We start from the raw sequence: 25,364 nt of genomic DNA on the forward strand, positions 1-25,364 counted from the left end.
AATCCACCTGTTAGCTTACCTGAAAATTCACACTTTCTTCAGTACAACAGCACTGAGGTTTATAGTTTATGTAAAACTAAGAATAAGTTGAGTCTAAAGAACAGAGATTTAAGCGATACTAAGCAAGAGTAAAAGAGACAGGTATGGTTACAAACAAAACAAAAACCATGCTTTCTAGTGACTAAAATTAAATTTTTAGCAAGTTACAATCTTTGCCTATGCAGTTTTCTCACTTGCATCAGGTTACCAGCATCTCTAGCTCCCCAGGCTGAGGAGCCAATTTTCACAGAATCATAGGATGCTGTCCCCTTTGTTCCCTAAGTGATGGAAAACTAAAAGGTCTTTTTGCTCTCCTCGTATTTCCACAAAGTCCATTGTCTTTGTCCCACAGTGTGCTCACTTAGCTGTTTTCTGCTTAACTTGATGGCTTTGTTTGTGATATGTACATGTACTTTCAGTGTCCTCTGCCGATCAGACAGGTAAATCCTCATTCCTTAGTCCAGGGCAGGCTTATTTTATGCACTGCCTCTCAAATATGTTTTAAGAACATATTTCCAGTACGCATACATAATTCTTTATACACAACCCATACATACATCATGCAGTAAAATTCCTGACCACTGCATCACCAGTTTACATACAATATCTTACTAGATACCTTTTGGAAACATTAGGATGGCAGTATGTTGGGGATAGTGAGTGTGTCAGGCCTGTTATGAGTACAGTATAGTGGGCCCTCTATCAGTGGGCATGGAGGGGCTCTGAGGGGCACAGGCTTGGTAGAGCATAATAGGTCCTTTAGTGTTTAATCCAACTATTGGGCATGTCTGTGAAGTATCCATTTCTATCAAAGTCTAACCTTCTTAGCTGCTCCTATTGAAGTAAGTGGAAGTTTCACCACTAACTTCCATGGCAAAAGGCATGAATCCTTTATTTGATAGGATAAGACTGACTGGGAAACACAGTGTAACTACAAATAATTGTCTTATTTACTTTTTCTATTTTTCTGTTGCCTCTCCAAAACTCTAGGGACTTTGCAAAATTTGAAACGCAGAATTAATAACACACAATTTTTAGTACAATATTCTAGTTTGTCAGTTTTTTTTTTTCCAAGTGAGAGACATGTAGGAAATTAAAGATACTCTATTTAACTATCTCTTAAAAACCCACCTAAATAACTTTCAGTCCTCAGCTCCAGAGGCGCTGACTTTCTGATTTCCTGTGAGGTGCTCTAGCCCTGCTCTGTCCCTGGCTCCACCCACATTCTACCCCTTCCCCCAAGGCCCCACCCTGCCCTGCATCTTCCTGCCCTGCTTCTCCCCATTCCACCCCCTCCCCTGAGTGTGTCCCGCCCTCCCCTTCCACTGCCTGCTGCTGAACACCTGATCAGCAGCAGGTGGGAGGTGCGGTAGGTGAGGGGGAGGAGCTGATTGGAAGGACCCACTGGTGGTTGCTGAGCACCCACTGTGTTTTTTCTGTGGGTGCTCCAGCCCTGGAGCACATACAGAGTTTGTGCCTATGCTCAGCCCCTCCACCTGTGAAATCTCAGCTTTCCTAAATGCCTGCAAGAAAAGTTGAGTCCTGGAGTGTGCACACAAGGTTTACAGATCTAGGCTCTGGTGTTCCAAGATGGGATTGTTCTGTTTCTTAGTGGCATTGGTGGAAAAGAAAACCACATGTGAGCATGAACTTTCTTTCCTTTAAAAATGATGTTTAAAACATTACAATTCAAGTGTCTAGTTGATGGGGAATTTTTACAGCATGGTACAGACCTTTGAAGTTTCAGTATTTGTTTTATTGAAAACCTATTGATACAATCTCGATTTAAAGAGGCATGAGTAATGCCACTATTCTATTACAGTCTTCACAGATATTTCCTAGCTCTTGGCTCCTTCCTGCCAGAGCATCTTTGTGCTGCGTACATTTTGTCATTTATTTATTTTCATTTTTCTTCCTTCTAGTGTATGTAATAATATCAGTTTTCTGTTTGGCATCTGCAATGAGCCTGTACAACTGTCTTTCTGCACTAATTAAAAAAATATCATTTGGACAATGCAGGTATTGTACATCTCTTTACTTTGTTATGGTTTATTTGTTTTGGATATTTTTCTGTAGCTACTAAAACTGCAGGGAGGAAATGTGGTAATGGTTTGAGAAACTAATTTAAACTTGCAGCTGCTTATGTATTGTATTCAATATTTTAGATTTGTAACACAAAATAAGGGTGTCTGGGGGTGAGATGGGGCTCTTTAATAAAACTTTAAAAATGCAAAACTTTAAAGTAATGGTTCCTGAGTAGTCCTTACTTACTTCATTAGGACTATTGTATCAGCAAGGAATACTAGCATAAAGAAATCTGGGATCCTGAAAACCCATGGCTGAACAAACACACCTATGCTTTCTTGGCAGCAGTGGTGGGTTTAAATTGTAATATCTGAGATGTATTTTTCAAGCAGTGTGTTATGGTCATATGGACTCATCTGTTTTCAGACATGCTATGGAATTAGGGGTGAGCATGGAACTGCATGTGTGGCATGTAAATAAATCTGCCTGATTGCATACTCTTCCTATTCCACCAGTCTCATTTGCACTACATTTAATTATAACTTTCTCTCTCTAACCTCTTAAAAATGTTTCATGCACATTTCAAGCCATAACAGTCCTTCACTTGCACTGTTCTGTTAACTATTTTTTATTTCTCCAAGTTTCTATAAAATACCGAAAGTCATCCAAGCTGTGTTTTGGATGCCTGTCTCATAAATCTAAAATGCAAAACAAGCAAAGGATTGCCCATAGGTACCCATGCCTTTGCTTTTCTCTTGGGCTATTGAGAGCTTTGTAATCACACTGCAAAGTTAATAAATCTGGACTCTGGCGGAGCAAGCGGGCAGAATGAGCTTCAAAATGAAGGACTCCTCAGAGAGAGAGTGTGCCTTGTGAGCACCTCTGTTGAGTTTAACTGTGTATTTTATTTGTTGTGTTATATTGTAGGCCTTTTTTGTATTTAAGACAAATTAATTTAACCATTTCATTTTTTAGGATTTCATGTTGCAACAAAAGTATTGAAGTGAGACTTATTTTTCTTGCTGGATTCTGCATAGCAACAGCTGTTGTTTGGGCAGTGTTTCGAAATGAAGATAGGTATGTGATGATTTTGGAGAAAATTTTGAATGGTGTCATGACAATAACTCAAATGTTATCCATACAGAAAATCCTGCAGCCCAGTGTCCTTTCTAAGTATTTGTTGTTGTTAGTTTTTAAAAAGTGTATATAAAACTTTACTAAACTTAAACAGATGAATGAAAAGAACTGGTAACATTAAAACAAACCTATACAATTCATGTTTATATAGTTATTTGTAGTTACTAAATAAAGAAATTCATAGTGGTGAGGGAAATCATAATTCTTCTTACTACGGAAGAATAAATACTGAAAGAAGAAGAAAGAAGGATGCAGAAACAGGAACATGTTACTTTTTTGGAAAAGACTGACTAAACTGACAGGTCTTCTGCTACTATCCTTGACTAAAAACAAGTCTCTTGACCCTGATGACTTGAAGCCTTGTGCAGAACAACCTGTAAGGCTAATATTAGCATCAAAGAAGCGAAGCAAAGCTAAAGGAGCTGGTATACCACGAGTTGGCACAAAGTATAGCTTCACTAGTCTATGTGGCTGAGATTTTTTTTGAGAAAGAGTGTGCGTAGGTGAGGGGCGGTGGCAGCTATTTCATCAGTATCTTCCCACCCAGTTCATCTTTGCAGTTGATATACTCTACAGCATGCTAGTCATGGGAGTCTGACAATTCTATCAGAGGAGGTTGCTCATGTGTAAATGGGCCATCTTGAAATAAGTCTCTTCATGTTTTCATTAACGCTGCTTCCTAACAGCTAACTTACTGAAAATAATCCTCATGGTGAAGAGTGGATTGTTTACACACAAGCTCAGTGCTGCAGTTTATAAAGACAAATTCTACCTATTAGTGCTTTCTCAGTGGCTTAATTGAGGTAGGAAATGAGGAATCCCTGAGTTAATTTTAGTATGAGTAAGGAAATAGATCTTCACTTTCCTGGTATTGCAATGATGTAAGACCCTTAAATGGACACTGTGAACTTGAAATCTACTCTTAAAATAAGTTCAAAGCAGTTTCGGGTACTGCATTAGCACCCGTGTTCCCCTGGCCATTTTTGTGGGACTTACAATCATATTTTCCCATTTTTTAAAAACTTTCTTCTTCCCCACACAATTGGGGAAACTTACTAAGATTCCAATCCTGAAACTTCTTTTGAGTGAGTTGACTGCTGCAGCTGTGCAGATTTCGATTGAAGCTCAGCATGGGCACAGCAGCCTGCCCATTTCCAAGAAGTTGCAGGAATGAAGCCTAATTCCTTATACATGGCAAATAAGAAACTGACTATATACAAAATTGAAGATTTTTGCTCCTTTTTCCATTAGTCTTAAGTATTACTTGTTATAATAGCAGATAAAAGACTTACAGTTAGAAGTGTGACTTTTATAAGTTAAGACAGTGTTCCATTAATGAACATCAATAAGTAGGTATAAAAACTGGACTCCTGTCATTGTTATAATATCTTGCTGTAAGATTATAGAATTTGGTTTTTCTTCCAACAAGACCAAACAAACCTACTGTACTCTGAAAATATAGAAAAATAAAATGTAAAGAAAGTTCATTTTTTATTTGTAGGTGGGCTTGGATTTTACAAGATATCTTGGGAGTTGCTTTCTGCCTAAACTTTATTAAAACACTGAAAATGCCCAACTTTAAGGTACAGTAAAAAATTTACCTAAATAAAGCATGTTGCTATGCACATAGAAATACTAGTAACTGGAGGTAAATTAAAGAATGAAAAAATAATGTTTAATGTTTTTTGGAAAAAAGGAAAGTTAGCAAAAGGACTCAACAGAATGTTCTTCTTATAAATCATAAACTAAATAGACAATGTTCACATAAATGTTATGAGAGACTGTTCAGGGTAACCTAGAGGCATTTAGGAAGTATTGATGATGATTATCATGCAGTCTTTGAAAACTTGTGTTTAACGTTTCCTTCTCTGTTTGCCAGTCATGTGTGATACTTCTAGGTCTCCTTCTTTTGTACGATGTATTTTTCGTCTTCATAACACCATTTATCACCAAGGTAGGTCCACAGTTGTGATAAAGATTTGTGGTATGGAGGCCTGTTGGTGCATTTTATCTTTTGTGCATTGAATTTTATGCATTTAAATATTGTCCAGACATGGCTACCATTCTAGACACTCAAAAGTCTGTTACTCCCAAGAGTTTGTCTATGAAGTAATTTCTCCTACGTTTCTCAGTCTACCAACATCTTAATGAAGGGTTGCACAGGAATGTTTGTCTCATTCATTTAAACTTGGAAAGGAAGGGGAAAGGATGGAAACAATGTAGCAAAAATAAGGTGGATCTAAGTTAAATGCAGCCTAGGGGGTGGGGATTAGTAGTAGTTGTAATAGATACATCTAAAGGGATTATAGTAGAAATAGGAGGTAAGGAGCACTGATATAATGGCGGGGGAAAGGGGAGAGGGAAACTAGCCTCAGGATGGTCATTAATCCTTCAAAAATGGGATTGTATATCTGTTTTGTGCTACAGCCCCCAAAAGGCTGCACTGTTTTTACTTGCTATAGTTTACATTCTAATAAATGCTGTCAAAGTCATACAGCAACCTGCAGGTTTTGAAATTCTCAGTTTTTTATTACTGCACCCTGTCTAAATTTGACGTTTATTTCTGTATCCCATCTTTTGCTTTAAGACCTTTATGTATCAGTTGAGGTTTTGGTGCGTTGTAGAATGCTGATTTTTTTAACATGCCGTGGCACAAATTATTTGCAAGTGCCCACATTTCGAAGTAGAAAGAGAGTCTACAATGGCAGAGGAGTAGATTGCTGACATGTTCTTTAGCTAAAATAACAGCTTTAGCTGCTTTCATTAGAAAACAAACTATAGTAGCCAGTTTAGGTCTGACTGTTCTAATACAAAACAAAAGCATAAATCTTTACTTCATTAATCTGTGCACTTTGCTGGAATTTGAACAACTTCTGTTTTGGATCAGTACATTCCATTTTGAATGGGTTTGCTGGATGATGTCCTGGACAAAATAATCCTGCATACGATAGTACATTAAGAGGATTAGAGGATGTTGAGGTGCAAGCAGCAATTCTATGTGTAATATTGAACTGTTACACTGTATACTTAAATAAGTGTTAAATCACTAATTGAAAAATAACCTTAAATTTCAGAATGGGGAAAGTATAATGGTTGAAGTTGCAGCTGGTCCTTTTGGTAACAGTGAAAAGGTATGAATAATCTTTTTCTGTATTATGAATGCAATATGGATACATATGTGCAAGATATAACACTAACTGAATTAGCTATGGAAAGTCAGTAAATTCAAGTAGCTTTTAGGTATAATTTTCTCACAAAATATAGCCAGCTTTTGCTACTTTTGTTAAAGTATTAAATACCTGTTGACTTGGGTTTGATCCTAGAATGATGGAAACTTGGTGGAAGGCCCTGCTGAACGCTCAGCTCCCCATGAGAAAGTAAGGATTGTATTTCAGATATGTTCACTGGACTTTAAATTGCATCCTCTGAAAAGGCTATTCTTTTGGGGAAAACCTGACTGTCAAAATTTTCCTCTTCAGGGCCTGGATATCATTGTTGGTCAATAGTTTATAGTCAGGGTATCAATGTATATCTGATATTCCCATTGCTTGTGGTTACATTGTTCTTAATTTTTGTCATGTATATGATCTGTAAAATTGCAAATCCATTTTTTTCTACTCTAAATCTTAAAATCACATTTTAAACACTGTCTTTGTTGGTTCCTGTTTTCTTAATTCAGGTTCTTCCTAATTTGATGTTTTTCAGAAACTAGATGAATAGTTCTAATATTTTAACATTTCTTTCAAAAAATTATGTGATTTAGATTGAATTTATGTGGGATTTAAAAATATTGTTTTACAGTTACCAGTCGTTATTAGGGTACCTAGACTTGAATACTCTGCACTGACGATATGTGGAATGCCGTTTTCACTACTGGGTTTCGGAGACATCATTGTACCAGGTAAAGAAATGTTTTTGTCAACTATAAACAAAATTTTTCATAATAACCTGATTCTCAAAGTGGATTTTCTATATTTCAGGCCTACTCCAGAGTTAAATACTGATTTCTAGCTTTTGAGCTATAAAAATGCATTGTAAAACAATCTGTATTTTTATAATAGTCTGTAGTCTAAGTACAATTAGTATTTTAAGATTGTTTTACAAAATCTGCTTCTATATAAATTTATTTTCATGGCACTTGTATTTGTAGAATATAGTGCCATTAATATAATAATAATTAGGATCAGTGATTTTTAAATCAAGCTGGTTTTTACAGGAAATATAACATAGCAAAGGATTATCATCACTTAATTTCTAATTCTATGATGTATGGTACAATACAAAATCCTCATTTTAAAAGAGCAATGTATACTACATAACCAAATTATTTCTACAGTGTTCATAGAAGGAGAAAATATATTTGCCTTTTAAACAACATCATAATAATAATTAGCTTTCTTCATCAATAGATCTCACAGCACTTTACAAAAGATTAGAAGGCTTGTCTTGTGAAAACCTGAGTGCTGCACCTGGCTCCGCCATAGACTTTCTTTGAGACCTTGGGAAAATCACTTAACTTCTGTCTGACCTTCTCATCTGTAAAATATGAGTGTTAAATTTTGACTCAGTACAGTAGAGAAAAATTAATTGAAGTGTGTTGAGAATCTTTGATGGAAGGCACTGCATACGTGCAAAGTATTGGGTGTTTTTGTTACCACTGTGTAGTGCAGATCTGTCATTTACGTTTAATTAATTGCCAAGCACATTAACTCATTTAAATGGACATATTGACTTTAGAGACACTCTTATTCTAGACTCATGTCTACACTGCGGGTGCTATAGCAGCATATCTATAGTATCATAGCCATGCCACTGTGATTCTGTACAGTTGATGCAGAGTACAGTGAAGGAAGGGGGTTTTCTGAGCAACAGTAGCTAGGTCAACAGAAGCATTCTTCTGTGGAACTAACTGTGTCTGCTCTGGGGTTAGGTCGGCATAGCTATGGTGTGGATTTTTCACACCCCTGAGCACAGTAGCTATGTTGATGTAAGTTTTTAAGTATACACCTGGCCTAAGGTTTCTTAAATAAAACTAATTGTGTTCTAGCTGTCCACAATATTTAACTTACAATTTTATAGTTAACTGTGTTCTTCCATATTCTTGCTATAATGGGAAGTATGAATGTAAATTTGTGTTACGGCAACTTAAACTTCTTCCAATAAATACTTTCTCCGTATTCTCTCTTTAGGTCTCCTGGTTGCCTATTGTCGAAGATTTGATATTCAGACAACATCGTCTTCTGTATATTATGTTTCCTGCACTATAGGTAAATAATTTTAATACAGTATTTTGGCAAAGTGTATTTTTCTGTAAGCTGCTTTTGTGAGATTACTAGATCATTTTCTTTAATTTTACAAAAGTGAATACTGTCAATATTTTAATTTCTAGTTTTGTTTTACTTGTCTGTATCTGAGTTGCATTGTTATAGAAATCAGTACTCTTGAAAACGTGAATATTTAAAGCGCACTGAAATTACTATTTTTGCACATTTACATAATGAAATGGAAAATACTGTAATAGCTATAGAATTAGTCCTGTATGCAAAGGATATCTGTAATACATTGAGTGATGTAGTGCTGTATACTATTCAGTAGCTGTCCTGAATTTTTTTAATAGCTTATGCTGTTGGAATGGTGTTGACTTTTGTTGTTCTGGCACTGATGAAGATGGGACAGCCAGCCCTTCTCTATTTGGTACCATGTACACTCATTACCAGCTCACTTGTTGCCTGGAGACGCAAGGAGATGAAGAAGTTTTGGCAAGGTAGCAGCTATCAGGTAAATGTGAATGTGTTCTATAGTCAAAACAGTTTTGTAACTTTGTGTGTATTCTTCCTTAAATAAGTATGTGGTAGCCAGTCACTTTACATCTGGATTAGTAGTGCTTATTGCATTTCTTAAAAAAAATATATATATATTAGTCTGTTAGTCAACTTGATAGAACAAGATTTAAAGGAAAATACAGATATTTGGCTCAGTCCAGTAATATGAAAAATCAAAACAGATGACATTTTTCACATGAATACAATAGGAATTGTGCCAGAATGTGTATTATCTTCAGTATCTCTGAACCATCATCTTGATGCAAAGTGTTATCATTTGGAACATTGAATGTGGCACCTAAATGTTAAATTGGAAACCAGTTTCCAGGCTGCAATAGTTTCATATTAGAATACACTTGAAAAAAAAATTGGAAACACATTAGAGTTGACCAATAGTTTAGAAACTAATTTCTAACGTTTTTTGCATTGGTCTTATGCTGTCATGATCACAAATGCCATTCTGCAACAAAGTGACCATTTGTGACTGGGGGCTTAGAAATATCAATTACAGTCAAAAACTTCTGTCTTACTGTGTCAGCACAAAGCAGTTGTAAACTGGCACTTTTGAGGATTTCCTCTGCCTGAATTGATTCTTTCTTGGGTGGTGAGAATGTCTCTATGACCCAGCAATCTCTTGGGAGCTGTTGGCAGCTAGCATATATAAAAGGAGCCTTGATGTTACTCTGATTTATTCTGGGAACTGGCTCAGCAGTAGGACCATCCAAGAATACTGGGAGAACGTAAAGGTGTCTTAAAGCCATCTTTGTATGTCCCTCCACTGAGTTGTGTGATCGGTCTGGCCAGAATATGGACCACTGTTTTGAAGAACAATTGATTTACGGTGAGAGAAGTTGCTCTTAACTTTCAGATAGCTGTGCTAAGGAAAGCAGGAAGAAATTTTTTGTTTTTGTTGCTAATATAGAATGACACTCATCCAGATGTAGAGAGGTTACCTCCATGCCATGTAAGCTCTACATTGCCTGTCTGCAATATAGAGAGCAATAATTCTACACCAGCTTCATTTAACGTGATGTGTGTATTGCGGGCGCTGGGGGGAGGGAAGGAGTAACATCTCCTCACATAAATCCAGTGGGTAGAAGTGCCTCATGACGGTGTGGTGGGATTTTGCTCAGTACTCCAATGTATAGACTGAAATAGGCTATGGAGAAACTGCATGGCCAGCCTGAATAGATCCTTATGTATGTACTTGCTCTCCCCCTATGGTGGAGTTTCTTGTACAAAGCCCAATTGCACAGGTTGCTTCTGGGAGTAGAGAGAGTTATCGTTAACTTCATTCCGAGAGAACAATATAATGTTCCTCGCTTAAGTTGTTAGGATGTTTGGTCGAAAAACTTCTAGTTTTTTAGCTACCAAAATTTTTTCTCACACTTCCTCTAACAAAATTCATATTTGGAAGGTTTATGTTGCCATCATAGTTATTTTATGTGCTTTTTCAACTGTGGGGTTTGTTTTTGTTTGTTTTTAAGGATGAAAACTGCTCTGAACTTGGCCCTATTATTGGGTCAAAGTTTGGCACACACAAAAGTTTGATTTACTTATTGGAGATTTGGCTGAGATTCAAACATTCTGTGAGATCTTAATGAGACATTTACTCAATTTCTTCTGTACAGTTTTAGGATTTCTTTGCCTTTGTTTCACCCAATTTATTTTTTTCAGAGGATCTTATTCAATGCATCTTCAGATTCAGAGAATCCTGTATATCTCAGATCTTTATTGCATAGTTTAACTTCCTGCAGTATATGAATATTCTGTATTTTGAACTAGCAATGGTTTCTTTACATACTTTGTATTTTAAAAAATATATTGGGGCCAAATCTTCAGTCACTAATGCTCAGTGCAGCTGGAGGAAAGCTGTGTTTACAACCATCTTTCAGCTAACCTTCTCTTGAGGCCTCTAGTACTGGAATACATTAGCTGGAGTAGTCCTTACTGGGATGGAGGGGGACGCCTGATATACTTGCTGCACACGCTTTATGCCCATGAGGATTCTCCCACACTGAGAAAATTCTCAATATCCCTTTTATAGCTAGTTTAATGTTCCTTTGTACTGTTTCAACAGGGCAAAAGGACCTTAGAAGATGCCTAGTATCTTGTCATTAATGTATAATGTAAGCTATACTTAGTCATTTGACACAATAGCTCTGGTTTTCTAGATGCTGTTATCACTAAATAATTTTTTGTTGTTAATTTGTCTTGAAACATTCCTGTTGTATATGACTGTAGTAATAGAGTGAATTTCATTTAGGTGTTGGACTCCTCCAGGAAGCCTTTGCTACAAGGTGTGATATAGTCTTCTTTTAGTGCAATTTGTATTAATATGCTCATCCGTTCTTTTCTTTTGCTTTCTATTTTTCAATTCTTTTTTGCATCTGCATTCCTTCCATTTTTGGATATAATTCATTTAAAATGTAAGGTAGATGAGAACTTCTGATTACATACTTTAAGAAGTATGAGAATCATGAAGATTTCAGCCTTTAATGTGGAATTTGAATAATCAGGCAAACTAATAACTGCATTAAAAATGAGTGAAAGCAGCAGAGAATCCTGTGGCACCTTATAGACTAACAGAGGTTTTGGAGCGTGAGCTTTCGAAAGCTCACGCTCCAAAACCTCTGTTAGTCTATAAGGTGCCACAGGATTCTCTGCTGCTTTCACAGATCCAGACTAACACGGCTACCCCTCTGATACTTAAAAATGAGTATTACTCAAGACTTTTTTTGTTTTTGTTTTTCCCCAAAACAAATTGTACACATTTTCTTTAGGAACTTAGCTACCTTTTACTCAGGTGGGGTAATGGTGGTGGCAGCAGCAGCAGCCACTTTCCACTACTTTGCCAAAGCAATAAAAACATGTCATGGAACTAACTGAAGGATGCCCTTCTGTGATCTTTCCCCTAACAACCCCCATCCTTTGTTAAAATTAAAGTATTCCCTTTTTTGACAGAGGGTGAGAATGTTTTAAAAATTCTAATATGTAAAATGTTATCATTGAAGACATATTACAAGAGGAGTTATGCTTTCTAGGCATTACATTTTTCCTGAGAATATTGTTAGAACTTTGTCCAAATTCAGGGCACATGCAGGCTGAGAGCAAGTGGAAGCGTGTTTCATAAGAGTGGAGAGGCTGTGCGTATCTCACTACTACTCAGTACATCAGATCTCCATGGATGCCGTGAGAGTCACTGGATTGGTGTTTGATTACACTGCTTGCTCTCCTTACTGTGTGGTACCCCGTTGATATGTCCATCTGGCTCAGTGCCTCATATAATTCTTGTATACTGCTGTCTGTGTGTGACTATTATTTCATAGTCATTACTAGGTAACAGCTTCCATGTCCAGCCATGTATTGTGCTGCCTTTCTTGACTTTGTCTTAGATCTCCCTGTGACTACCATGGTTTAACACAGTACCCTCCTCTTCTTTGTTACACTTCTTTTCAAAGCTTACAGGGGGATGATTGAGCAGTTGTATTCCACAGCCTGAGATGAGTATCTTTGTGTACAGTATCTGGAATAACACGCTACTTCACACACATACAGCTCTTGGCTATTAACATTAATGGTAATCACTTTGGCTACAACTCCAAATGTAATGCTAAAAATGCATGCCTGACTACATAATGTAAATTAATTGCTTTTGCTCTGTTTACTTTTTTTGTTGTATCTTTTTGAAAAGGATTGCAGTGTGAGAAATATACCTCTTCCAATCAAATTTCATGGGGATTTTTAGAATGCAGATGTAGTGGTCTTGTACTGGAATACTATCCACAGTCTCCACTCATTATTATGCGTTGTAAAAAACATCCTAATTCTTATTTGCTAGTAGTCTGAACTAACTCTGAAGGGGGACTGCACACTATTGGGCAAATGCAGTGTTTTGAACTCTGATCTTTCTTCCTTCCCTCTGAAAAAAGAGACATGAAATTAAATACAGAACTTGCTTAAGCAACATTAATAATCAGATCAAATTTCACAGAAGTAAAGAATCAGCCAAGATTACTTATATTGTTAAACTGTGTGTGTGTTTGTTTAGTAAATAGGCAGAAGTCTTAAAATGCAAATTAAAATGGGACAGGCAGTCTGGATTTGTAACCTTTAAACTCACTTTCTTCATCCTCTTTTCTCCTCCCTCCACTCCACCACAAGAGTACATATTCTTATTCTTATTTTTTGGACAGTGTTATCAGCATGAATTTTCAGCTGCTCCTGTGGAATTCCTCCTTTGTTACATTGAGAGAGTTTTTGAGGCTCAAGTCTTTAGAAATGAGCATGACCGTATACATCTCACTGGGCACAATGACGCAACCCTACTTTCAGATTCTGACCTTTTAAGGTGTACTCTGCTGGGAATTTTAATGAATCATTGCACACAGGAAAAGCGTTCATGACTCACTATAATATATATGATTTACTTGGAAAAGTAAATTACTCATTTTTTAAGTGTACAGCAATTCTGTGTAAAGTTACACAGCTTTTTAAAAAATGAATTGGGTTTTTGGATTGCTTATGTTTCACAGGTGTAGCTCAATGGAAAATGTGTTCTTTTTTTGGTCTGATATTTATCACCAATTATTGTTCTAATCCAAATATTTTTCCATAACCTGTTTTACTGCGCTTTTATTAGCGGAGCCTATAAAATTGTTGTTGGTGTTTTTAAAATTACTTTTTAAAAAAATTTAAAGTCAAAGTTCTCCCACTGGAGCAAAAAATAATGCAATATTAAAACTATATAATGTTTGAGACACTTAGATCATTGTTTTTCTATCTTCAGATTTTTCCCAACCTCTAAACATAAGTCATTGGCTTGTGTAGAGAGCCTTTCCTCATTGATCTGTCTGTTATACTGGATATTGACAAACAAGGTTATGAATAACATGACATGTTCCACAATGTATGCGTTTTATTAGTTCTGTAACTTAAATCACACAAGGTGATAATTGCAAGCTAAGGATTTGATTAACTAGCAGTAGTTTCTTGTAATATCATCAGGCTTTAGCATTATGGTGCATATGTCTACATATAAAATGTACATGTGAGATGCAGTGCAAGATTGGGGTTTTTTTTTTGTTTTTTTTAATTGGTATGAGTTTGGGATGACTGACTTGTTCACAGGCGAGATAGCTGGTCATCTGAAACAGATGTCAGAAAAATCTTTATACCACACCATACTATTACATATTCTGTATATGCCACATCAGACAGAATTATTTCAGAGATTTTATCATACTTTTAGTTGGCACTTTAACTTTCCACTTATTAAAGCGAGGTTTCCTGAGTTACTACACAAACCCCAGAAACAGAAGAAAATTATAACACATTTTAAAAACTACCTAATTGAGTTTTTCCATGTACAAAAATGTCATTATCTTAAGGTTTGATATCTTAAGACCTCTCAGAGCAAGAAACAAGTGTTGTGACCAGGGTGGATTTGATTTAAATCACTAGTCAGGAAGAGTCATTTTAATCATGGATTTCTACATAAAAGTGCATTCTTGTTGGTTGTTATAACCTTAATACATATTGTTCACAACTGAGAGAGAGATGTAGGTTTCACTTTCAGAAGGTACACAGCATACATTTTTTAAGTGATTTATTTTGATAACTTTTCAGTTTTACAGCTGTATCAGAAAATAAATCATTGTTTGGTTATTTCATTTACCAAAGGTAATTGAAGCAGATATTTATGAAGTCATTGGGAGGTGAACAATCTTCAATTCAACAGGTTAATCATTAATATTTCGAGGATTTTCTTGCCATGTTGTATTAGGAGAAAATCACCAGACAGACATTTAATTGTTATGTATTCTGTTTTTTTCCTTCAACAGCAAACATATGCTTGTTTTGTTAAAATAGTATATCAATTTTTGAATTTAGTTAAACGTTCGATTTTTTTAAAATCAAGTTTGTTTTTGTTAACATTGTTAACTAAAATAGTTAAATGAAATATTTAAAAAAAAACACCAAAAATTAAATAGACTGTGTCAGCCAGGTCAACATGAGAAACTTAAAATATTGGCTTCTGCAGCTAACTCAGTCGCCTTCATTTTCCTGTTTGTTCATAACCTGGAAAAGAAAAAGAAGCTTTCCTGCTTTTTCAGGTCCCAAGCAATTTCTCAATTTGAAATGAATTAGTCTAAAGGAAGAAAATATTCTTTCTAGACCGGCAGAAGGTACTGCTGTTTAAAGTGAGCTTATCACTTCAACAGTGTCTGAATCCAAGTGCTTAAGTGACTTCCACCAGTTCACTGGTGTAATTTTCTTTAAAACATTATCAGCAAACATATTTCTTGAATGGTTCACCCTTATCTCTGAAGTGCATTATAGTTGGCATTATGGAGGGATGATTGTTGGATGTCCATGCCATAGCCACTTCCTCTTCTTCAGCAGTTAAGGTTTGACCCTGGTACCGAGTATTGAGAATATTTGCAAGAAAATAAACTAGAGATAGTGCTTGTTCCATTTAATTTTTTAATGCTTGTAATTTAACTCTGTCATTACATATTTCTCTTTTTTTTTTTTAAGATCTCACTCAGTTCCATCCAAATTTCAACAGCATCAGCAATAAAACAGCTGTTTCCCTGCATTCTGTTCAAGGCTACAGAAATAGACTTAAGGGTACTCAGCGTATGTTCAGCATTTCTCTTAAGCCCATTGTTGAGAACTTCGGCTGTGACAGTGCCATCTATTTTTTAACAATTTTGTTCACAAACTGTCTTGGTATTAGGCTCAAAACAGTCCACTACTGAGTTCCATTGCATGTCTTGTGGGACAGTTAGCTTGGTTCCTCCCACTTTTTTCAGAGCAGCTGCTGCAAAGTGGTTCTTGTGGAAGTGTTTTGCAATTTCAACATCATTAGCCTTTATTTCTGGAATACTGAAGTCTTTGACTAGGAGGTGCATCAAATGAGCACTGCAGCCGTATGTTTTTAGCTTGAGACTCTCTTCTAAATAATTTGTTCTCATCTTGGGTACATTTGCAGCATTGTCTGTGACCAAGCTGCGTACTAGACATTTGAATTTTTTCCCACAGTTTGTTATACCTTTTACTGCTACTTCTTGTAAGTATTCTGCTGTGTGTGCATTTCCTGATGTATCAATTGTTTCTATAAAGAAGACATTCCCTTCTTCTGTTGTCACACAAGCACATACAACAGGATCATTGTGGACATTGCTCCACCCATCAAGACTCAGGTTAACAGTTTCACCCTCTAGACCTTTTGCACACTGCTCAATTTCTCTTTCAAACACTTTATCCAGCATTTGCCTGTGTCATCTGCTCTGTTGGGTGGACCGTAAAGCTGTCACACTTACATATGGAAGAGCTATATTAGGTAGCTTATGTTTTCAGATATGTTTATCATTTGTCTGAGGTGGCAATTCGGTGACAAGTCCTTCAGTCCCTCACTTCCTCTTCGGTGGCACTTTGATGGCACCTCAATCGCTCCACTTGAGTCTTCGGCAGCAGGCTCTTCATTCTCTCTTTTCCTCTTTGACAGCACTTCGGTGGCAGCTCAGTTGGGTTTTTCATTTTTTTCTTCGCCGCTTGGGGTGACAAAAAAGCTGGAGCCAGCCCTGCGTTTGTCTCTTTCTCCAGTGTCTGCTCATTAGGGGACCCATGGTAACATCAGCACCCTTATTTACAGATTGGAGGGATTTGAAAAAGAACTGCAATAACCGTTGTTTAGCTAACCAAAACATTTCAAAAATAGTTTCTATAAAACATAACTTACAAAATACATGGTCATGAGTAGTGCAGCCATCCTGAAAACATGAGGCAAAATATTTATACCACATCATATGTATAGTATATAAGATATAATACAGGATCCTGAAATGGAGTTTATAGAACATTTTATTCTGAAGAAATTAATTGCCCTGTCATCTTAAGCAGTCTGCAATACTCCCATTCATTCTGTATCCTTCATTTGGCTCTTGGCAGATGTAAGGTTTGTATATATAGTAGCTGTGTCACTATTGTTAATATTTGCCTAATCCCAGACCTACTGATGTCATTGGAAAGGCTCCCATTGACTTCAGGGGATTTTGAATTGCTCCAATAATTTAATACTGGCCTGTTTAGTAGGATTTTTTAACAGTTAATAACAAGTTCTTTTCCAACTCGGTGTTGCATGTATAATCTTGGACTAACTGGGATAGAGGAGGATATGCACCGTTATCAGAGTGATGTGGTAGTGCTTCTGATAAGAGACTTGTAACACTTTTTTTCACCATTCTGAACATAGATTCCAATGCTTGATTTGTGTAGACACACCTGGGAGAGGTTTTGTTTTGGCTTTGGCTGATCTGTCAGAACATTGGATTTTCCAGCTGTAGAATCACAGAAAGCTCTTGATGTTTCTTTTCAGGTCAGATTGCAAAGATGAAATCCTGGCGCTGTTGAAGTTGGTGAGAAATTTTCCACTGATTTCAGTGAGTCAGGATTTCATCCCGAGTGTATGTATATGCATGTTACAGGTACAACTAAAAATGGAATTATACCTCTGTTATTCCTTGCTTATTATTTATCAATAGTAATTGGCACAAAAAATCCAGCTTTGTTTTTAACATCCCAATTTGAAAATTACTTCCCATCACAAAACAGAAATCTGTCGATTTTGAATTAAATCAGTTAATTTTTTTCCCCAGTACCTAAATACATAGGTGATCTTAATCAGTTACTCTAGGCTTGACAAATATGAACAATAGTTATGTTTATGTAATTGTTTTCTGTAGGTAAGAATTTTGTTTATTGTAAAGCTGAAGAATTGTACAAAGGATTCAAAAACAGGCAGGGGTTGGCTATGGAGGACAAGTAGTATGTAACTGGTATAATTAGAATGGTAGAACAATGTAAGAACATAAGAGAGAGTATACTAGGTCAGACCAGTGGTCCACCTAGCACAGTATCCTGTCTTCTGACAGAGGTCAGTGCCAGGTGCTTCAAAGGGAATGAACAGAACTGGCAGTCATCAAGTGATCCACCCTGCCTTCCATTCCCAGCTTCTGGCAAACACTAGGGATGCTTGGATTATGGTTTGCATCCCTGCCCATCCTGGCTAATAGCCATTAATGGATCTATCCTCCAGGAACTTAGCTAGTTCTTTTTTGAACCCAGTTACAGTTTTGGCATTCACAACATCCCCGGGCAAAGAGTTCCTCAAGTTGACTGTGTGTTGTGTGAAGAAATACTTCCTTCCGTTTGTTTTAAACCTGCTGCCTATTAATTTCATTGGGTGATCCCTAGTTCTTTTGTTATGTGAAGGAGTAAATAACATTTACTTATTGACTTTCTCCACACCAATCACAATTCTACAGACCTATGTCATATCCCCCCTTAGTTATCTCTATTCCAAGCTGAAAAGTCCCATTCTTTTTAATCTCTCCTCACAGGGAAGCTATTCCATACCCCTAATAATTTTGGTTGCCCTTCTCTGCACCTTTTTTCAATTCCAATATTATTTTTTTTGAGATGGGGTAACTAGATCTGCAGGCAGTATTCAAGATATTGGTGTACCCTGGATTTATATCGAGGCATTATGATATTTTCTGTCTCTCTGTCCCTTTCCTAATTGTTCCAAATATTCTATTAGCTTTTTTGACTGCCACTGCACATTGAGTGGATGTTTTCAGACAACTATTCAAATGACTCCAAGATCTCTTTCATAAGTGGTAACAGCTAATTTAGACACTATCATTTTGTGTGTATATTTCAGATTGTGCATTACTTTGCATTTATCAACACTGAATTTCATCTGCTATTTTGTTGCCCAGTCACCCAGTCTTGTGAGATCCCTTTGTAATTCTTTGCAGTCTACTTCGGACATAACTATCTTTAGTAATTTTGTATAGTCTGGAGCCTTGTTTAAAAATTGGCGTCACATTAGCTATGCTGCACTCATATGGTACAGAAGCTGATTTAAATGATAGGTTATATACCATAGTTGTAAATTGTATTTATTTGCAATGAAGCCAGAGTCCAACTTTCTCTTCAGAAAGGATTTTGCAAAGTTTAAATATTAAATAAGACACTTGAATTCTATTTCCAGTTCTTACAGTGACACTGTGACCTTGAACAATTTGCTTCGCCTCTCTGGTCTGCTTATACAACTGTTAATTTTTTTTAATGGCTGTTTCCCTACCTCATAGAGGTGTTCTGAGGCTTTTAATTAATTTCCTATAGAGTGCTTTGAGATCCTTAGATGAAAAGTATTGTCATAGTGCAAAGTGTTAATTAATTAAAATAAGCTTAGATATTTCCTTTCCAGTCTTGTGTAGAGAATTTTCTCACTATATGCTGCTTAACTCCATGCTAATCCTTACTTAATTGAATTTCTCTTAACTAGATGAAAAGTTTGGACCAACGAGAAGTTTAGTATTTTAAAAAGAATAATCTTGTTTCTGCCTAGATGATGGAACATCTAGATTATACAGCGAATGAAGAAAGCACTACGACCGCCAATGAACAGTCTGGAGAACAATAACACCGAAGAGTGATCTAAAATAGTGGTGTTCAGATTTTATACAAATAAACTTTAGAAAATTGACTGATTTAACATTTACACTAGAGTATTTCATGTTCCAAATGAACATTGTCTTTTTTACACTTGCACATATTTTTATGGAAAGGGTACTATAAATTACATTATATCGAAGTGATTAAAATAGATTTGCTTTTTTAACAGACAGTATATTTAGTAAAACTGTGCCTTATATCACTTTAAATAAAAGAATATTGTCTATGCAATTTTCTAAACGTGTTATATACAATATATTTTTATACAAGTATATCTTGCCCCCATCTCCATCGGGTATCAAATGACTTTCTGACTGATATTTGCTTAAAATCGGTTGGCTTGCACTACTAGGAATTAGAAATTCCCTTCACAGGACTTCTTTCAAACTTCTGAATGCAGAGATTATGTTCATTAGATTATAAAATAGTAGCGCAACTGTCTGATTTAGGTCTGTATATGTAAACTATATGGCATAAGCCATAAAGGTGGATATGGTGCAACTCAGCTTGCTTTTATTTTCTGCCCCACATTGGCCTGTGAGTCAGTCAGCAGTGAAAACAGAACTACAATATATAATTTAAACTAAACTTGATGCTTTGGTTTTGTTACCCAATTGCCTAGAAATCTATATACAGCCCCCTAGTAGTTAACCACGCAAACTTCTAGCTTCTTTTTTCATAGAATTTCTTTAATTAGGAAAAAAAAAATCTCTGGAATTTTTGACTGCTTTGAATCTCTGGCCTGGCAACTTGTCCTAGAACCCCAGGCCTTGATCCTGCAGCTGTGGACTTCAATGGGTATAGGATCAGCCTCCTATAAAGGGAGAAGAATCCTCTAGATTTGGACCCACCCAATCCTGAAGTTTGGAGAGGAAGTTTTAAGAGTTATTTGTAATTGATACTATACAAAATAAGTGAAAGTAGCTGTAATCCTTAGTTAAGGCCAAAGCATGTGTTTAATTTGTCACTTAATCTTAATTTCTGTCTTGTTTTATTGATATGTTCTGAAAAAAATTAAAAAGGAAAGTGAGCTAAATCATTATTTCACATTTAGGAGAGTTTGATTTTGTTAACACTTGATTTTCTTTTGGAAACTGCAAATGGAGGAGATACCAAGGGATTAGGCCCATAATACGATACAGCAGTTATGCTAACACTTTTTGACCAAAGAGGCTTGCAGAAGCCTACAACTGCAAGCCACTGAAGTTCACCCACTGCTAATTTCAGGTAGCCATTTAAATACAAAGCTTCTTCCTTTTTGTAAGTGAATTAAGTTCTTACAGTAAGTGCCAGAGTGAGATCCCTAGAAACTGCAATTCAACAGCAGACTCAACATGAGCAATGGCAATGCCGGCTTCCCAGGAACATCTCACTTAGTCTCCACAGCTCAGTCAATCATTGACCTTTCTGTAGAGACTGACAACAAGGATGCCAGCTGATGTGGGTGATTTAGCCACTTTATTTGGTTATAACTGCACTGAAACTATCATGGCCACAAAACTGCTTTCAGATGGTGATCGTAGTCACTTCCTACTATCCTGAGCTAAACATACCTAGGCTATATCAAGTTGAAATGCTGTCATATCCCATTATCGGTTTTTCTGAGCTATCCAATACCTCTTCAGTAGACTCTAGTTATTACAGTCAATTTCAGGCATTGGAAATACCTCAGTGCTTAATAGCATTACAGTAAACGGTGAGGTAATCTGAAATCAGATTACAAAATTCTGTACAGAAAAATAGGGTAAGACGTCTTTTTACTTCTTTAAATTACTTTCTAGTGCAAACTGCTAAGTTGCTGTAATGAATGGAGTGGTAAGGAGAGAGAAGTATCTGAAAATTTCATAAGAAACTAAGATCAGAACTTGGTGTTTTGTTGTACTTTCAAACTTTAAAGGCTTCATAAACCCATGTAGAATTACCCTGTGTTTTTCCCTCTGGAGGAATCTCTATCTAATTTTATGTTGTTTAACTTCCAAACTATTTGATAACCAATCTAGTGTAAATTAAGGAGCTGTTTGGCAGCTTGTTTAACAATGTGTTCGGCAGCTTGCTGCGAGAGGTTTGTATCGCTCAAGGCCTAATTATTATTCTGTGAGGTTTCACACACACGGGATGTAAACTAACAATTTTTTTCTTTGAACGCTTGTGCTTGATTTAGGGAAAAAATCAATAAGATTCAAGTTTGATGTACGTAAGTAGTTAGTGTCAACTACTGAAACATATTGTATGACTAGTTCAAGAGAACGTGTATTTCAATTTGTTTTAAGGCGTTTTGGTGGTTTAATACTTGGACTTTTTTTTGAGACTAAGAGCCTTACTAGCATTACTTAATATAAAATTGTGCTTAACTTTTTTCATTGTATGAATACTGACAGCAGCCCTCTCCCGTGCAATTTTAAATGATCACATTAAAAACGTTTTTAATAAACTGTCTTTTTAAAAAGTAATTTGAGTAATTGCTTTGTTCCTTGTGTCTTTTTAAAAGAAAACTAGTACTATTGACAATATTAATAGTGATGCATGGTAAAACTTTCCAAAGTGCACAAGTGACTTGTGAACCTAACTCCTCGCCTAAGTCTCATGGGTCTGCACTACAGAACTATATCTACGTAAAACTGTATCGGTCAAGGGTGTGAAAAATCCACCCCTCTGAGCAACATAGTTATACCAATCTATCCCTCCATGTAGACAGTGCTATGTTGGCAGAAGAACTCCCGTTGACATAGCTACTGCATTTTGGGGAGGTGGATTAACTATGCCAACGGGCAAAGGTCTCCTGTCAGCATAGAAGCATCTTCACTTAAGTGCTACAACAGCACAACTGCAGCCCTAGACTTCTACATCAGTTAGACACATCTGCAAACTTTATCCACTGCCTAAAGTACAATTCTATTTTGAAAAGGAACTGTCTTGTTTTAAAATAGCATCATCTTATTTGGGGAGACACTCAGCAGGTCTGGTGGTCTTTGTGTGAATTTTGGGTCACATCCATTTACTTTAGTGGCAATACTAAAAGTCCAGCAAACACTTGCTGTGTAGCTTTTAGTGGCATGATTCAGTGGGACTACTCATGACAAATACTGTGCCTGGTAGCATTTGCAGAATCAAACCCTATATTTTAACTTCTGTACTTTTCTGTAGATCCAACCTAGCTATAGAATACCTCTGTATTCTAGTGTAGTCCACTACAGTAATTTACTAACTTCTAATCCATTACACCTCTGCAACTCTTCAGATGGTAATGGCTTTACATGTGTCACAGAGAGCTTCATTTGATGAGCGTGGTTTGCACAGTTCTAAGAATATAGTTCACCCTGAAAAGTTTATTACCAGAGAAGAAAGAAGAACATAAGAATGGCCATACTGGGCCAGACCAAAGGTCCATCTAGCCCAGTATCCTGTCTTCCAACAGTGACCAATGCCATGTCCCCTAGAGGGAATGAAAAAGTAATCATCAAGTGATCCATTCCCTGTTGCTCGTTCCCAGCTTCTGGAAAACAGAGACTAGGGACACCATTCCTGCCCATCCTTGCTAATAGCCATTGATGGACCTATCCTCCATGAATTTATCTAAGTTCTTTTTTGAATCCTGTTAGTCTTGACCTTCACAACATCCTCTGGCAAGGAGTTCCACAAGTTGACTGTGCATGTGTGAAGAAATACTTCCTTTTATTTGTTTTAAACCTGCTGCCTATTAATCTTATTTGGTGACCCATAGTTCCTGTGTTATGAGAAGGAGTAAATAACACTTCTTTATTTTTTTCTACACCAGTCATGATTTTATAGACCTCCACTTACTCCTGGGGGCAATCTGCACCACTGCACATGTGCAGAATTTAGATCCCCCTCAAATTTCTTTGCTTCTCCATAGAAAAATGACTTCTGATGGGGAAGTGAAGGGAAGTAGCAAGAGCAATCATGCCGCTCCCCCGCAATGTGGTGCATTGTTTCGGGCACCCAGTGCAGCCATGGCAGAGGTAAATGACCATGGTGGGGTTGTCCTCTGGCATCTGGATCTCTCCCCCCACTGATCCTCACCCCTAGACTCCTTCCCCCCACCAAACAGCCAAATCCCCCTGCTGAGCCCTAATCACCTTTACCTAGACCCCCCACAGAATCCTATTTCCCCCTGCATCTGGAACCCCCCGATGAGCCCCTGTGCATCCAGATCCCCCCTGTACCTGGACCACCACCCCCAAGCCCCTTGTACCCAGATTGCCCCACACAGAACCCTCTTGCCCCACACTTGGATCCCCCACTCTATGCCCGTCCACACTTGGATCTTGCTGGGCTGAGGCTGGCTGCTTCACAGCTGGAGCGAGGGCTAGGACTGGTCATAAGTAGCAGACTCTGTCCCTCTTGCTATCTTAGTGGGCCTGGGGTGTTTCTGTGGCAGCCTGGCCCATGTGTCAGGATCGGGTGCAGCATCACCGCCGAGTCTCAGTTGCTTTATTCTCACTCAGGCCTCTACAGATTCCAACCTTAACCACAGTGTGGAATATTCAGAACTAAAGATCAAATGTGTTTTCCCATTATTGCCCTACATGACCTTGCTGTTGCTGTGTTGAAAATGTATACAACTGTTACAAGAATGCACTTTGTACTGTATGCATGCACTGACTCAGAACACTATTATAGTCAACAGCTATGGAAATTCAGGTCAAATGGGAAGCAGAATTTAACAATATTTCATACGCAGAATAACTTTTTAACTTGAATAACTAATACTGTCTCATTCACAGATTTCTACAAAATTGTGAAATCTTCTGTGTTGGGGTGTAATTCATGTATTCAGATTAGGTCTGATCATTAACTAATGCTGCACCTGACCTGAAACCCCAGAGGCAAACCTCCCAAACTTTGGGGCAGTTTGGATTCGCGGCAAAACTTTGCAGTTGGCCTTTATCTCTAGCATAAGCTGTATCAGAACATGGCTGAACTTAGGGGAAATGTATATTCCAGCTTTGTTGCTCAGGCCTGCTTCTTCCAGAAATGTCTGTCCTACCCATGTAATATGGAGATGGGAACAAATAACTCATTTTTTGGAGCTTATTATGTGGAAACCTAATGTCAGCACTAAAACTACCCTTGAAAATATTACTTATGTAACCTACTCAAATAGCTTGTGTCACGGTAAGGAGTGCAGTATAAAAATGTAGATAACTTCCCATAATCAGACATTTGCACTTATTTTTCAAATGATAATTAAACAGATAATATCAAAATAATTGGTTGGGCAGCTGAGGAGAAGCCTAAACCCACTGAATATGGGATATTCAAATTTGTCAAGGTATAGAATAAGAGGTTAGAGTGCAGTAGTCCAAGGGCAATAACATTTCAGGAAAGCAAACGGAGGAATTTAAATTTTGAATAACTTCTGTGGGAAGGAAATATTTAATTGTGCTGTTGTAAGATTTCACACCCACCACCTCTTCTGATGATTTTAAGTGCAACAGTTTGCAATTCTTTTGTGCAGAAGATAAGAGGGGAAAAAACAGGGTACAGTTAACTCAAAATTGGCTGAGATGCTGTGATGACTTGCTCAGGTCACCCAGAATTGAGAGCCACTGTGATACTACTTTGTCTCAGCAAGAGTGAGCTTGGCTGCTCTAAGTTGTATGTCAGATTCCTGAACCACCAGTTTGGCTGCCTTCCCAGCAAACTCTTCAGAATTCTGCCAGGTAAAACTGAGTGAATCCCACTTCCCAAGTTCCTCAGAGACATCTTTCTGCAGTGTCCAGTCCTTCTTACTGGACACTCAGAAGTTAAGTTTGCTCCCTCCAAAGAGACAAAGCACACAACAGCCTT

At 37.1% G+C, this 25,364-nt stretch overlaps 1 protein-coding gene across 5 annotated transcripts in view; it reads left to right on the forward strand.

The window, feature by feature from the left end:
- The window catches only part of SPPL2A (signal peptide peptidase like 2A), a 46,982-nt gene extending 24,979 nt beyond the window's left edge, over positions 1-22,003 (forward strand). The window contains exons 7-17 of one of the 5 annotated variants that reach the window (XM_032790604.2): positions 1,962-2,058; positions 3,040-3,141; positions 4,703-4,784; positions 5,081-5,155; positions 6,276-6,332; positions 6,525-6,578; positions 7,003-7,102; positions 8,391-8,468; positions 8,819-8,979; positions 11,290-11,323; positions 19,447-22,003. In XM_032790604.2, the coding sequence (XP_032646495.1) occupies positions 1,962-2,058; positions 3,040-3,141; positions 4,703-4,784; positions 5,081-5,155; positions 6,276-6,332; positions 6,525-6,578; positions 7,003-7,102; positions 8,391-8,468; positions 8,819-8,979; positions 11,290-11,323; positions 19,447-19,478 (872 nt within the window). In that variant the 3' untranslated portion in view covers positions 19,479-22,003. The remainder of the gene's footprint in view (positions 1-1,961; positions 2,059-3,039; positions 3,142-4,702; positions 4,785-5,080; positions 5,156-6,275; positions 6,333-6,524; positions 6,579-7,002; positions 7,103-8,390; positions 8,469-8,818; positions 8,980-11,289; positions 11,324-19,446) is intronic. The other 4 variants (XM_032790603.2, XM_075069668.1, XM_032790606.2 and 1 more) reach the window with 4 other exon arrangements.
- The last annotated feature ends 3,361 nt before the right edge of the window (positions 22,004-25,364 follow it).

Source organism: Chelonoidis abingdonii, chromosome 9, assembly GCF_003597395.2.
Source record: "Chelonoidis abingdonii isolate Lonesome George chromosome 9, CheloAbing_2.0, whole genome shotgun sequence".
NCBI classification, from domain to species: domain Eukaryota; kingdom Metazoa; phylum Chordata; order Testudines; family Testudinidae; genus Chelonoidis; species Chelonoidis abingdonii.